The sequence below is a fragment of the Cimex lectularius genome, unplaced genomic scaffold (assembly GCF_000648675.2).
Source record: "Cimex lectularius strain Harlan isolate CLEC.00 unplaced genomic scaffold, Clec_2.1 scaffold229, whole genome shotgun sequence".
Taxonomy (NCBI): domain Eukaryota; kingdom Metazoa; phylum Arthropoda; class Insecta; order Hemiptera; family Cimicidae; genus Cimex; species Cimex lectularius.
The window spans coordinates 571,797-586,593 of record NW_019392783.1 but is presented as its reverse complement, the minus strand read 5'-3'; the positions used below and the strand labels follow the sequence as shown (position 1 = coordinate 586,593).

Sequence of the window (14,797 nt, the reverse complement as noted above, 5' to 3'; positions counted from 1 at the left end):
GACTATTACAACAAATAAACCAAGTTCATAATTGATTTAAAATTTGACTACTATAACATATACAGCCCATTCAAGTCTGATTATTACGACAAAAATATCCGCAATTGAGAATGCATTATTACGAAAGAGACGTAACTACTTCATATTTGACTATTACAACATATACAGCAAGTTCATAATTGATTTAACAATTGACTATTATACAAGTTAAGACTGTTATATACTATTAGACGTGAGTTTTTTTAGAAGCGACTATTAGAACAAATACAACAAGTTCAGAATTGATTATTACGACAAAAACATCTCTAATTCAGAATTGACTATTATGGAAAAGGAGTAATTAATTTACAATTCAAAATAAATATATCAAGTTCAAAATTGATTGTTACGACATAGATATTTCATAGTTGACTAATACTACAAGAATAAACTCAACATTGAAGATTGTGACATGACGAAGGCGTCTCACATGCCGAAATGATCGGAAATTAAGTTATTGAAAGTTAAATAAAATCACCAACTTTAACTAACAACTCCATGATCTTCCTTGTTGATTTTTAACCATTGTCTATAACCGTTCTTTGGATATTGCGAGAATAGGCTGATCGGGATGATTGTGGAAAAATTCCAACCTAATAATACATAATCTAATAGATTAGCCATTGTAACTGCATCACAATTTATTTAGAACATAAAAAAATCCAGGAGTTTGTATTCACAATTGTTCATGTACGGAGGTGGGGTTGAAAATTGTTTTGAAAAACTAAGGAAAACTTATTTTAAAAAAATACAAAGATTTTTTCCAAAATGTGTAAAACAGCAATAGTGGTTGAATATTAAACAAAAAAGAACAACAAAATGCATTATAAGAAACTAGCGAGTTTATAAATATATTATCATAGAATTCTTTTAATGCTTAAAAGTTTTAAATTTAAATTTGACCTGATACTGTTATGATAATATTTGGTATTGTATGTAGAAAAGGTAAACTTATTGTAATTTACAATATTCTATGTAGAACGTATTTTGATATAAATTGTAAATAATTAAAATTTAAATATTTCCAGTCCTACGATATGAAATGAACATGATATTGTTTAATTTTATTTAAGTAAACGACCACCCGACAGTAAAGAATTTTCAAAACGAAAACAATTTTTTTCTCTTTCAAAAAGTTATTTCTCCAGTGCGCCTTTCCCCTCTACCCTTCAGTCTTTACGATTCTGTTCGTCTTTAATGTCAGAAAATTCGTTCGATTTGGGTATGAGCGAGTCTTTCTTCAGGCTCTCGTTTCTCAACGATAGGATCTGCATTTTCTTGATTTTGTTTTGTTCTTCCAGGTCGGTAATGGCGAAAGGGACTTTCTTGCTTTTGTGTATGACTTTCGCCAAGTTGGTACGTTTGATGGTTTTCGTCTGGGTCGTAAAACCGCCCTGTTCGACCGCCCGATCCAAGTCGAAGTTTAACACTTTTTCGTCGTGTTCGATCCCGTCCCATTTGCCCCTGTACCCTGGAACGGGCCTTTTCTTTAGGCTTTCTCTAGGCAACTTCGCAGTCGCGGGTTTGTCGTTGACGACGGGTTTCGATGGACTTAACGTCGGCTTCGGCACCACTTCGGGATTTTTAACCTCGGGCTTAACGTCTTCGGTGATCTGCATGACCCGCCTGGGTTTCCCTTCCTCGCTCGAGGCTTTAACTCCGTTGGCGTTAGAGTTTATGAAATCCGTATTGAAATAGATTACCGTGACGGTCATGTCGTCCCTTATTATCCTGACGTGTTCCATCGGGAAGGAAAGCTGCTTGGAGACGACCTCGTGGTCTCCTCCGAGTGCAGCCCTTATCAAGTGAGTCGCAGCACTCTTGTCAACGGGCCTCAACTCGTGAGCTTCTTTTCCATCTCTTCCTGGAAATAAGTCTTTAAACTTGTGCAACTGCAGCTGTAAAATGGAAGACTTTCCAGTCATATGGTCTCCTACCAACTGGACAACCTGAAAGACACAAACAATAATTATTTACATTCAAATTTAAACTTTTAAAGCTAGACCTCACAAAATGTACCTCACTTAAATCTCATGGTGAACGACAACGAAATTACTAATAGCTTCTGAACAAAACCATCAGGGCCAAATTATTAACCTTACTATCTCATCATTAAAGGAACTAGCCTTGTTTTAATTACTTGAGTCAAAAATGTAAGTATAAAATATTTCAAGGCTTCTGTGACCAACTCCCGTGTCAACGATGCCATTGCATGGAAACATGGTGCGTTGGCCCGGCTAGCACTTCTGGTGATTATCAATCAAATAACTTTCACTAAAAGAACAAGTTTCCTGTCGCGTGACCATTAGAATCTCGGCGTGTTCATGCAACACCGAATTTACTAATCAAAACAACGCACAAAAATTTTCCCAAAGTTTACGAACTTAAGATATCGAATGCCAGATGGTTATTTTGGTATTATTCTGCACGAAAGACGAAAATACAGTCACCACCAATGATTTTACTTCAACCCACCATTGAATATTACAACTAATGTACCACCACTCGAACATAAATGCCCTGGGATTTAATATTGCGAAAACACAACCAGAACAAAATATTTAACTAATACCCACACCCAATAATGACTATTACAACTGTACCACTCCTACAATATAAATGCCCTAGAATTTTATAATGACAAACCCAACCGTAAGAAAACATTTCACTAATACCACCATTGACTATTACAACTGTACTACCACTACAACATAAATGACCTGAAATTCAATACTACGACAAACACGACCAGAACAAAATATTTAACTAATACCTACACCCAATAATGACTATTACAACTGTACTACCACTACAACATAAATGACCTGGAATTTAATATTACGAAAACACAACCAGAACAAAATATTTAACTAATATCCACATCCAATATTGACTATTACAACTGTACCACTCCTAAAACATAAATGCCCTAGAATTTTATAATGACAAACCCAACCGTAAGAAAACGTTTCACTAATACCCACCATTGGCTATTACAACAACTGTACCACCACTAAACATAAATGTCCTGGAATTTAATATTACAAAACACAACCTGAACAATATATTTAACTAATACCCACATCCAATATTGACTATTACAACTGTACCACTCCTACAACATAAATGCCTTAGAAATTTATAATGACAAACCCAACCGTAAGAAAACATTTCACTAATACCCACCACCATTGACTATTACAACAAATGTACCACCACAGCAAAAAAAAAAAAAAATAAATAAATAAATAAATAAAATAACCTGGCTACTAAATACAACTACCAGTAGACATAAGTTGCAATAATTGACTACTACAACAAAGTTACCATCTCGAACGCAAACATAAATAAAATAGAATTGATACGACAAAGACAATCACCAGAAAAGATTGTATATATTATTTACTATTACAACAAATATACACCCACAATAATAAAGTTAACTACACATAGGCCAAAACCATTACTTATCACAACAACCAAACGCACAATTACATTATTACTTATTTATTACTACTACAAAATTACCACCTCAATAAGCATTAGAAATGAATATTGACAAAGACAAACAGAAGGTAAGGTTTGACTATAATCTACAAACACAGCTACGATTATGACTACAAAGTATCAAAACAACCAAAATTATAATTAACTTAGTTCAAATTGGCATGTACAACAAGGTGAACTTCACAAGAAACATAATACCATGGAATCGAGAATTACGACAAACGCAATTAACGTAAAATATTTAATTATCACTTATCAATCACAACAAATTACCATAGCAAAAAAAGGTGAATTACAGATTCACTACAACATCGTTACTCCTTCAAACACAAACATAAATAACCTAGAATTGAATATTGCGACAAAGATAAGATTCATAACAGTGAATTTAACCTACAACCTTCCAAAGAGAAAACAACCAATGGTTATTCTAAACCAATTGGACATGTCTACCAAAATTACAAAATTTGAGATTTGAGTAATTTGGTTCGTACCTTTGTCCATGACCCACACCAACAAAAACACTAACAAGTTACCATAGAAACCCATTCTCTATTCTTTGAGTTTAACCAAAACAAAACGGCAAAAAATGGTAAATATTAGGGGCTTACCATTTGTGGTGAGAGTACATCCCACAATCCGTCCGATCCGATGACGAGGAACTTGTCCTTCTCTGTCAACCTGTGTGTCACGACGTCGGGTGTGGCTGTCAAGTATGGAGGCGTTGCGTAGTTCGGGGGTATCACACCTCTTCCGAACTTGGGAACTGCGATTTTCTCAAGCTGCTCCACCGACCATTTATACCTGTTAATATTATACAAATTGTCATCTATGGTTTGAGATAAATATGCTAGTAAAATCTTGAGTTTTAGTACTGACCTGTAATCTCCAAAAGCTCTTAGTGGTACGAGGGACTGGAAGAGCCTGCCGTCTTGAATGAGGGTCAACCTTTCCGAAGGCGGGTGCTCGTTTTTGATTCTGGCCACTTCCACTTCGTTGTCACATGTGTGCTCGTTCGTCAGCTTTTTAGCGTTCCACGATCCGAGGGTCGTAGACTGTCCCAAAACGGCCTGACAATCGCCTGCGTAGGCGACGTGCAAGTCGATTCCTGCGACCACGGCCACGCAGGCCACAGCTCCAGACATGGCGACACCCAAAGACAGACCTTTGTTCTTCTCCTCTTCCGCCGCTTTTCCAATATCGCTGTCAAGCCTGTCGAAAGCCCTTTTCAACGTCTCAGGCCAGTCCATAGACGGGTTCGTGAACTCCAAAGAGTTCGCCCATTGCTTCAGGCTTCGGTGGTACACCTCGACCCTGTTCTCTCTCCAGTCGAACAGGTCGTTGATAGGCTCGATCAGTTTGTACGTTTCATCGTTTTCGTATATAAACTTTTTCCTCTGGTCTTGAGGAAGCAGCGGTACAGCTATGTAGCTAAACAGCCTTTTGGCCAGCACCCTAGCACACGATGCACCTCCATGGCCGTCATATACTCCGAACATCATGCCTAACAAATAATTACATTTTATTCACCAATAACATGTTACATAAAAAATATTCTGAAGGGTATGATATATTTTAAAATAAATATTGATAAAAATAGTAAATGAAGTAACTACCACATATTGACCATAGGGGGGAGGTAAATTTTGATTCTTATAGCTCAGGTGCGCTTAATGACCAACTACCCGGAAGGAAATTGGTGTTTATAATTGAACAACGATAGAAACTGCGTTGATTCTTGATTTGAGGGCTTGAATTTCGTTTATTTTTGATTCCTGAGAATGGAAATGATGATATGGCCAAAAGGAAGACATAAATTGGCACAATTTCAAACTCTAGTTGCCAGATGTGCTAACAATCATTTGCAAGTGTTCTTCCGGAATTCTTCTACCGTGTGGAATATAATGAAGGTTGGAAAAGCCACTGGGTCATTGCAGAATATTTTTGGCCTGAATGAGTTGAGTGTTGGTGAATGTAATTTTTGTTTGGAAATTTCGTCTCTTCTTAGAATTTGTACCTAGTTAATTGTTATAATTACTCACAGTTTTTGTGTAGACATTTTGCTTCTGCCCTCGTGTCCTCCAGTGGATCATTGGCCGCCAGTTGGTTCGTGACATATCCTTTGACCGCTGAAGGCTCCTGGACGGTGTAGTTGTACTCGTGCGAACTCAGGAACGACGAAACCTTCGAAAAATGATCGCTATGAATTGAAACATTCGTCCGTTTTATTCGTGTGGTACCGACGTAGGCATTGGGCAAGGCTAAGTTGTGTGTAAATATCTGTGTTTTTTGATGCAATGATATTTTGTGAAAGACAGTGAATAAGCTCACTGGTTTGTTGTGACTCATTGAATTGTGTGATTGTTTGTTCTAAACCTAGTTTATTTAATAAAAAACATGTGAAAATTTTTACCTCCGGATGCGAGAGCTTCGCTACATTGAAACTACCGATGGGATCCTTAGCACGGCGTGTAAACAATCGCGTACACTCCCACAAGATTTTTCCCATAAAATTTTTCTTAAACACGTTATACTGTTAATATTTATATATTTTTCCTTCAACCTTCTCGTTAGTTTTGCTGAATGTGTTTTGGTATACTCTTTTATATACTTGTAATCTTTTTTGTTTGTCTGTTGAACAAAAAGACGTCTTAAAATTAAAAGAATTGTCCACAATGAAATTTGCTCTAATAAAACTTATTTTTCTGGAGATATGTATTTTTCGTTACTCAGCTGTTGAATTTGGGAAGGTTTCTGCCATCATGTGAACAATGAAAATAAATTCTAAGAATTCCCTCTCTCCTTTATACTTAACTTTCAATACTCTTTTATTGATACCAAATTAAAAAAAAATCCTACTTGATAAATCCTACAGATTATTTAAACTTTCTGACAAATAAAAGTAACCTTTCAATTTCTACAAATAGAAAATTCTACTATCCCACAATATCATTCCAAACTTTCTACGTGGCTAGGCTTATCCTGAAGTTGATTCCTTGATATTGTAAAAATAGGCGGAATTTCAACGAAGGGATTACAAGATATATGGGTGTGGAAATTGCTTGCAGACTTTCTACCATAGAATTGACCATATGAAATTAAACAGCTGTCGTAAATTCACAGAATAAAGCAAAGTTTATTTAATTAAAGAAAATATCTGATTTTTATTTTATGAACCAGCTTTTTTCAATATTTTAAAGTTTTTCTACAAAAAAAATAAAATTAAAAAAAGTTATTGTTTCCCCTTTGCGTTGAATTTCTTGCCTACACAACAAAACATCAGTACTGACAAATAATGTACATATCTTCAATGTGAGTGTAAAATGTAATTAAATATACTAACTTACACGTAATAAATAATATCCACGATAAACATCTAGAAGTACATGTATACCGACGTATTTTTGTTTCATTAAAAAACATTTTTTTACTATTACTACAAAGACAATTTCGCGAACAAAGCCCTGAAATCCTCTTGCGTTGACTTACTACAACGCCTTTTCCGTAATAAATTACTCGATTCTTATTGAATTGACATCCTATCCCACGAAAACACTACCAGTAATAAACTCCTAACTTTTTCTTAAATTTATTTACTACAATACAAAAGACATTGCCGTAAAACGATTGCTTTCTTCTTGAAGTGACTTGCTATTTTACAAAAACACGGCCAACAACAAAGTCCAACTTCCAGAATTGACTACTTTCATACAAAGATACTGTCAGTAATAAAATTCTAATTTTTTCTTGAATTCACTTACTGACTAGGCAACGCAACCAACAAAGACAAAAAATGTCCATCAAGGGAAAACTTCATCTTGATTTTTATTTCTAAAACACAACACTACTACCAAGAAATTACTAACTTTGTCTTGAATTGACTTTGTATTGTACAAAAACACTGCTGCCAACAAAGCCAATCCTCTTGAATTGACTTGATATTGTACAAAGACATTGCCCTTTTGTACACCAATAAAGTTTCCCCTTTTAGATTGAATTTCTATGATACAAAGACATTGCCACCAACAAACTCCTTCCCCTTGAATTGATTTACTATCACCAACAAAGTCCCACCTTTTGAATTAATCAATTTACGTTTTACTGTTCAATTGACCAAGTTACTTCGTTCATTTAATTATTCTTTCTATGTAAGCTCCTGGTTGAGATAAAAAGTCAGTGCCACGAGCGGGATTCGAACCCACGACCTTCGGCTAAATACGCCGCCACTCTACCACTTGAGCTATCGTGAATTCTATCCTCTCGGACACCAACTCACCATCTCAACCCACAACCTTTCGAAGTTTCCCTCTTTTTTTGCTACATTTTCAAAAATCGTGAAATTAGAATTTGATTCCCAGCGACTTATGAAGTGGCTGCGGGGAGCTGTTAACAAAGAAATTATTTCTGTCATTATTACATCAATCCTTATATGTTAAGCAGTCATAATTGACCAGTGTAATTATTTAAATTAAATTTTTTATCTAAGGTCTCGGTTGAGATGAAAAAGTTAGTGTCACGAGCGGCATTCGAACCTATGACCTTCGGCTCATGCTGCTTTAACCATTTGAGCTGTCATGACATCGATCCATTCGGACACAAATTTTCCATCTCAACCTACAACCGTTCGAATTTTCCCTCATTTTGCCATTTTCAAATGTCGTGTAATCAGGATTGGATTTTCAGCGATTTATGAAGTGGCCATGGGGAGCTGTTTAATAAAGGGATACTTCTTTTATTTATTAAATATTAATCCAGTTTCGTTTTAGTGGTCAATTGACTAAGTTACTTCTTTCAATTAATTATTCTTTCTGTATAAGGTCTTGGTTGAGATAAAATTTTGAATTAAATTACTATGATGCACAGACATTGCCATCAATAAAGTTTGTCCTCTTGAATTGACTAACTGTTAAACAAAGACACTACGACCAACAGCTTGACTTTTCACCATCAATATTCTCCTTCTTGAATTGACTATTATACAATGAAACTTCCACCAAGCAAGGACCAACTTTTTCATTTGACTTACCATCATTCAAAAACACTGTATCTGACAAAATTTTTGAATTAACTATTATACAAAGACACTGTCATCCAAAATGTCCTTCCTCTCCATTGACTTATTACTATACAAAGACACTACCACCAACAATCTTGACTTTTCACCATCAATATTCTCCTTCTTGAATTGACTAACTATTATATAATAAAACTTCCACCAAGCAAGGACCAATTTTTTGATTTGACTTACTATCATTCAAAAACATTGTTTCTGACAAATTTTTGAATTAACTATTATACAAAGACACTGTCATCCAAAATGTCCTTCCTCTCCATTGACTTATTACTATACAAAGACACTACCACAACAATCTTGACTTTTCACCATCAATATTCTCCTTCTTGAATTGACTAACTATTATATAATAAAACTTCCACCAAGCAAGGACCAACTTTTTCATTTGACTTACCATCATTCAAAAACACTGTATCTGACAAAATTTTTGAATTAACTATTATACAAAGACACTGTCATCCAAAATGTCCTTCTTTTCGATTGACTTATTACGATACAAAGATACTGCCACCAGCAGTCTTCGTTTTTTACTATAAAAACAGACATCATGACCAACTACAACACAGAACTGGCTAGACTTCGTTGTGTTAAGAAAACGAGCAAATGTGTCTTTTCAAAAGTTTACCTTTTTTTGAAAACTTGTAGTGTTTTTCCAGCGCCTTACACACACGAATATTTGCATTTTACTTGACAACATCATAACTATTTTTCTCGGTTTTTCTTATTCTCGTCCGAATTATTAATACAAATCTTCAAATACCTATCTATCTGGGCGTTTTTCCTAAAGGAAAAGATGTAGAGTTAGGCAGTGCAAAGAACTGCCGATTCTCTCTTTATAAATCGTCTGAAAGAAGAGGAGAGTACTATTTGAGGTAATAACATAGCCATGAAGGAGGTGTATACGTGAAGTAATAAATAATGCATAAGGGTTGGAAGAGTATTAGGAAAGTCCTGGTAGACTGTCCACCACTCTATACATACCAATAGGTACAATACTTTAACCCTCACGTTTTTTACACATTTCTTCTGAGACTATCCCACCTCTAGTCTTATTTTTTATATTTTATTATAATATTTTTGCATATTTATGAGGCGCTTTTATTTATTAACGTTGGTAATTGGTGTAATAAATTGATTTCTTTTTTTTTTACTAATTTTCATATCTAAATCGTTGGCTTTAGGCAAGGAAGCGCACGCCATTCTCCGAGATAGCTGGAAGCCCTTAGTTTAATCTTTTTATTATCTTGTAGCCTTTAATGTCAGCGAAAAAGAAATACCCCTTTCCAGATAGGGATGCACGCTCTGTTTACCCCCTTCCGTTCCTAAAATGTACAAAAGAAATCCACTATGGATAAAGCACAAAGAAGCTCTTTTCCAACACGTTAATGTTAATTTGATTGCAAAAAATGAACTTTTATCAGTGCGATTTGTGCAATTCCAAAAACATGTATTAATCAAGATTCCAATATGAAACAAATATGACGTAAATTAAATTTAAAATAAGATTACTTTCGGTAGAATCGAGCTTTTATCTCGCGAATTAATATTTTCGTTCTATTTTCATTGCGAGCTTTGTAAACACAGTCTCGTTTTATGTTGTTTTATATTAAGTTTATGTCTCGATTGTCCTTTCAATCCTATTTCCCAGTTGTGTAGAAACTTTCACCTGTGTTATGAACAGTTCAGGACTTACGGTTCATCTGTTTTCAAATGTACATGTTTTGTTTTTCTATTGAAGGATTTATTTTTGTATTGCTCAGTTTAAATATGTTTTTAGTTTTCAAAATGTTTTAAATGTTTTTACCTGGTAAAGAATTAAATCTACAAAACTAGAATTGTCTGGTGTACTAAATACAATAAAAAAGGCCATTGTATTGATTTTTTCAATTGATATACTCAAATGTTTTGCATGTGTGCAATGGTGTGTTATGTGTGGTGTGGCATGTGTGCAACAATTATCTATTATTACAAAGACATCGCCACCATAGAGCCCCGAGCTTTTGTTGCATTTGTCTGTCACTGAATTGGCTATTGGCTGAAATTGAAAATTTTCGGAAAATTACTATATAGCTCCATCAAATACCTAACTGCTTATCAACTATAGAACTCAGAAACGAATTGTAAGAAACACTTAGACTTTTTAATTATTACAAAAAAAAAATCTTTCTCCGACACAATATTTAACAATATTTCTGAATATTCACTACCAATTAATTGACTTTTACAACAAAGAATGTACAATTGAATTGACTGTTACTACAAACTAAGATAAGTTCTGAATTAATAGTACTGTGTGGTGATTAGTGACCGTTAATCGATAATTATTCAGAAATCGTGAGATGCGGTCTAGTGTGATGTAAGTTTTTAGAAAAACATTTTCTTTATCGTGCTAATGTTTCGATCTTTATTGAGATCATTTTCAGGGCTCAATGTGTTTGTCTTTAGTGTAATTGTGCCATTCTTGCGTGTCGTGTTGAGAGTGCCCAATTACACAGAAGACAAACACTTTGAGCCCTGAAGATGATCTCAATAAAGACCGAAACATTGGCACGATAAAGAAAATGTTTTTCTAAAAACTAAAATCATAACTACGACTGAATTGACTATTACTAAAAACAGATAAGTTCGGAATTATTACTATTATTCTATCATCTAATAATATGTTCATTACCAATTCGTTAACTATTACAACATAGATATATTGTATATGAATTGATTATTACTACTAACAAATATATAATTCCAATGAATTGACTTTCTTTTTTTTTACGAGGGTTCTCAACAGCAGAGGTTATATCAACCCTCGGGGTGCCGGTGTTTTTGAAAAAAAAAAAGACCATTTGTATGTCGGGTTCGAATGCAGGGCCGCTGGATTCGAACCCGGGAACTTCACCTTACAGTGATGAGCGCCGTGTCAACGCCTAAACCGTTGCGGCCACCGACGCGCCCCTTGTATTGACTATTACTAGTAACAAACATCAATGTTCAAAATTTATACTACGAATTAATTTATTATTATAACCAAGACATAATTACAAACATAATTACAAAGGAATTGACTATTATTACAAACAAAGATCTAACTAGGTTCAGAACTTTCGCTACCAAATTATTATATGAAAATTATAGCAAAGACAAATACAACTGAATTGACGCATTAAAAAAAAGCAGGTGTAATTAAGTTCAAACTATTACAACAAGGAAAATATCATAATTGAATTCACTCACACGCTGTAACAAGTTGGAAATTTTCACTACCGATTAATTACCTATTGCAACAAAGAACGACTGATTTGAGTATCACTAAATAAACATTAATTTCTTAATTTTTACTATCGAATAATTGACTATTACTATAAACAAAGTGTTAACTTGGTCACGATCTTATTAATTTAGGAATTTTCACTACCACTTAACTAACTATTACAACTGAAATGACTATTAATAAAAACAAGATTTTATTTAGGTTGGGACTATTGCAACAAGATACTGTCACAACTGAATTAACTATTACTACGAAAAACATGAACAAGGGTCGGAGTATTACAACAACATAATTATACAACGACATTATTTTAAAATAAATAATTAAAACAAAAACATAAACAACAGAAATGACTATTACTACAAATAATTATTCAGAAATCGAGAGATGCGGTCACGATTTCTGAATAATTATCGATTAACGGTCACTAATAACCACACATTACTACAAATAAATGAATTTTGTACCATTTAATTTACTATTACAACAAAGGGAATACAATTAAATTGACTATTACTACAAGCAAAGACCTAATTAGGTTAGGCATTTTCACTAGCAATTAATAGACTATTACAATTGTTACGTAATGGCATATAAATTGCAACAAAGACATAACTACAATTGAATTGACTATTGCTAGAAATAACTAGGTTCGGATTGCTACAACAATAACATAATAACATAACAATTGATTAAAATAAAAGTTATAAAAAACTACATTGATTATTACTACAAATAAAAATCTGACTAAGTTCGGACTATTACAACAATGTGATAATTACATAGATTTTTCTATTATGACCAACAAGTATAGAACGACAACTAAATTTAATTTTATCGAAACGAAAGTACTGTAAAAAAACTGACGGACCTCAATTATCAAGGATGATCAGCTTGCCCAATATGCGTCCATTTGATGTTGATCCTGAAATCAACGTACAATTTTATGTTTTTGAAACGTCATTTTTACCTGTTACTCTTGTCCTCAACAAATTAATTCATATATGTGTTTATTTCTCCGATGAGAAAACGGAAAGCAAACTCAGAGGTTGATGAACACACTGGAAATGTTTGAACTGCGCTCATATTGAACAGTCTGCTTTCCCTCTGTTCACATCGAATAGTTCAAAATGTATGAAAACGGGCTCTGAAATAAATTCCCTGGGTTTGGGTCGGTTTTATTAATTTTTTTTATCTCCCAGGGTTCATTTTGTACCCGTTTAATTCCAATTTAGAACTGTTAAGAGAAACATTGTTAATTAATCAACCGTTTAATTTCCGACAGAGAGGCGGCCAAGTTGCAGCTCGTTGTTCTACCACGTTTTGGAAGTAGTAAAAGGTAAAACAAATTGTGGGAGTGCCGTTTACTCACTTTTCCATATATCCTGTAAAGCACACAAAAAACATGGTGTCGGTTTTACAATTTATTAGATAAATTGCTCTCACGAGTTTTTGTTTTGTTTTTTGGTTTCTTTGTTAATAACATCGGTTAAACATTCACATCAAGCTTTCAGTTTTTATTTTATAGTAATATATAGATGTTTTTGTTTAAAAATTAAAAAGTATATGATTAACATCCGCTTCGAGTGAAAGACTAATAAACAGCGTATTTTTTTATCTGTACAAAATAATACTTTGTAAATTTAACGAACATGTATTTTTTATTACTACTGGGAGGTGAAAACGTTAAATTTTTAAAATTGGTTAGGTGAATAGGGTTAATAAATGCATGCTGGTTTAATTAGGTAGCTGATGTACTGGTGGTGCGAAAATACTGGTCAGACTTAGTCCTTTCAACATACATGAAAGAGAAATGCATGAAAAATCTCTCAATGGGGGGAGGGAGATTTTAAATTTAAATTTATGCTCAGTATTTACAAGATTAACTTTGTTCAAACATTCCAAGGTTTTTAGATTTGTTTTTTAAGTTTTTCCTTCGAACCGACTTCGACAAACAGATAGAGATCGATAACAAACACAATGGACGCTCATTGGAATACTGTCGGGGATTTAAGTTCGGAATTTTTTTACCCTGGTTCTGGGTTATTTCCAGCGGGTCTGTTCAGACTCGGATGCCCCTTTTTATCCAAAAATAAGCACCTGGTTTACTTAAAAACCAGCCACGAATTCTTAACATAGCCAAAAAGTAAAGCTTTGATTATTTTCGGCTGATTGCTCAGTGTGCCAAACAGAAGAAATTAGCATTTTTGTAAATTCTGCTTGCTTAAAAAAAATTGTTAGTTGTTTATTTCTGGTTGTTTATTATTAATTGCAGGAATGAATTTGAATGTTAAAATTTTAAAATTTACAATTAAACAAAAAATGTAGTTTATGCGTTTCTGATCAATTTGGTCTGCCTACGCTTGCTGGTTGCTAGATTTGTAATTTTACCATTTTCATTAATGGGATTCTTGTAATAGACAATTCCAAAGTAGTAATAATTATTACTAAAGAGTTCTGTTGTAAAAGGCCATGTCGGAAGCATTTAAGTCTTTGTCGTAATAATTTGTTCTGACATTATTATATCTGTTGTAATAGTCAATTCTGAATTCGTAATAATCACTTTTAAAATTGTTTTAGTTGTTGGGATAGTCCATTCTGAAGTAGTTAGGTCATTGTCGTAATAATCTGTTCTAAATTAAATATTTCATTTTATAGTCAATTCTGAGATTACTGTATTAGTTGTAATAGTCAATTCTGAAGTCGTAATAATCACTGCTAAAAGTGATGTATTTTTTTTTATAATAGTTAATTTTGAATTCGTAGTAATCACTGCTAAATGTGATGTATTTGTTGTAATAGTTAATTGTGAATTCGTGATAATCACTTTTAAAATTGTTTTTGTTGTTGGGATAGTACATACTGAATTAGTTCGGCAATTGTCGTAATTATCTGTTCTGAATTAAATATTT

The 14,797-nt window shown here is 33.7% G+C and overlaps 2 protein-coding genes across 13 annotated transcripts in view; one reads left to right on the top strand and one right to left on the bottom strand.

Annotated features, from left to right (window-relative positions):
- LOC106669519 (dystrophin, isoforms A/C/F/G/H-like) overlaps positions 1-14,797 on the top strand; it is a 328,247-nt gene that overhangs the window by 157,224 nt on the left and 156,226 nt on the right. For 9 of the 11 annotated variants that reach the window (XM_024227801.1, XM_024227799.1, XM_024227798.1 and 6 more), the window contains one exon: positions 13,171-13,224. The exons of the other annotated variants lie outside the window; for them this stretch is intronic. In XM_024227801.1, the coding sequence (XP_024083569.1) occupies positions 13,171-13,224 (54 nt within the window). The remainder of the gene's footprint in view (positions 1-13,170; positions 13,225-14,797) is intronic. 11 annotated transcript variants of the gene reach the window in all.
- On the bottom strand, positions 1,071-6,301 carry LOC106669545 (pyruvate dehydrogenase [acetyl-transferring]-phosphatase 1, mitochondrial-like). Of its 2 annotated transcripts, XM_014399078.2 has the most exons (5): positions 5,960-6,301; positions 5,589-5,730; positions 4,426-5,050; positions 4,158-4,350; positions 1,071-1,988 (listed from the first exon to the last, which is right to left on the bottom strand). In XM_014399078.2, exons 1-5 carry the CDS (start codon positions 6,053-6,055, stop codon positions 1,209-1,211), a joined length of 1,836 nt encoding a protein of 611 aa, XP_014254564.1. In that variant the 5' UTR covers positions 6,056-6,301; the 3' UTR covers positions 1,071-1,208. The 2 variants fall into 2 exon arrangements, with proteins under 2 accessions (XP_014254564.1, XP_014254563.1); XM_014399077.2 differs by lacking the exon at positions 5,960-6,301 and having other exon boundaries at positions 5,589-5,938.

Bases quoted from the DNA above. Each gene is read 5' to 3' on its own strand.
- LOC106669545 (XM_014399077.2), bottom strand. From the start codon at position 5,895: ATGAGTCACAACAAACCAGTGAGCTTATTCACTGTCTTTCACAAAATA. The intron at 4,351-4,425 runs GTCAGTACTAAA...TAATATTAACAG, and splicing joins AGAGCTTTTGGAGATTACAG to GTATAAATGGTCGGTGGAGC. The intron at 1,989-4,157 runs GTAAGCCCCTAA...TGTGTCTTTCAG, and splicing joins ATGTACTCTCACCACAAATG to GTTGTCCAGTTGGTAGGAGA.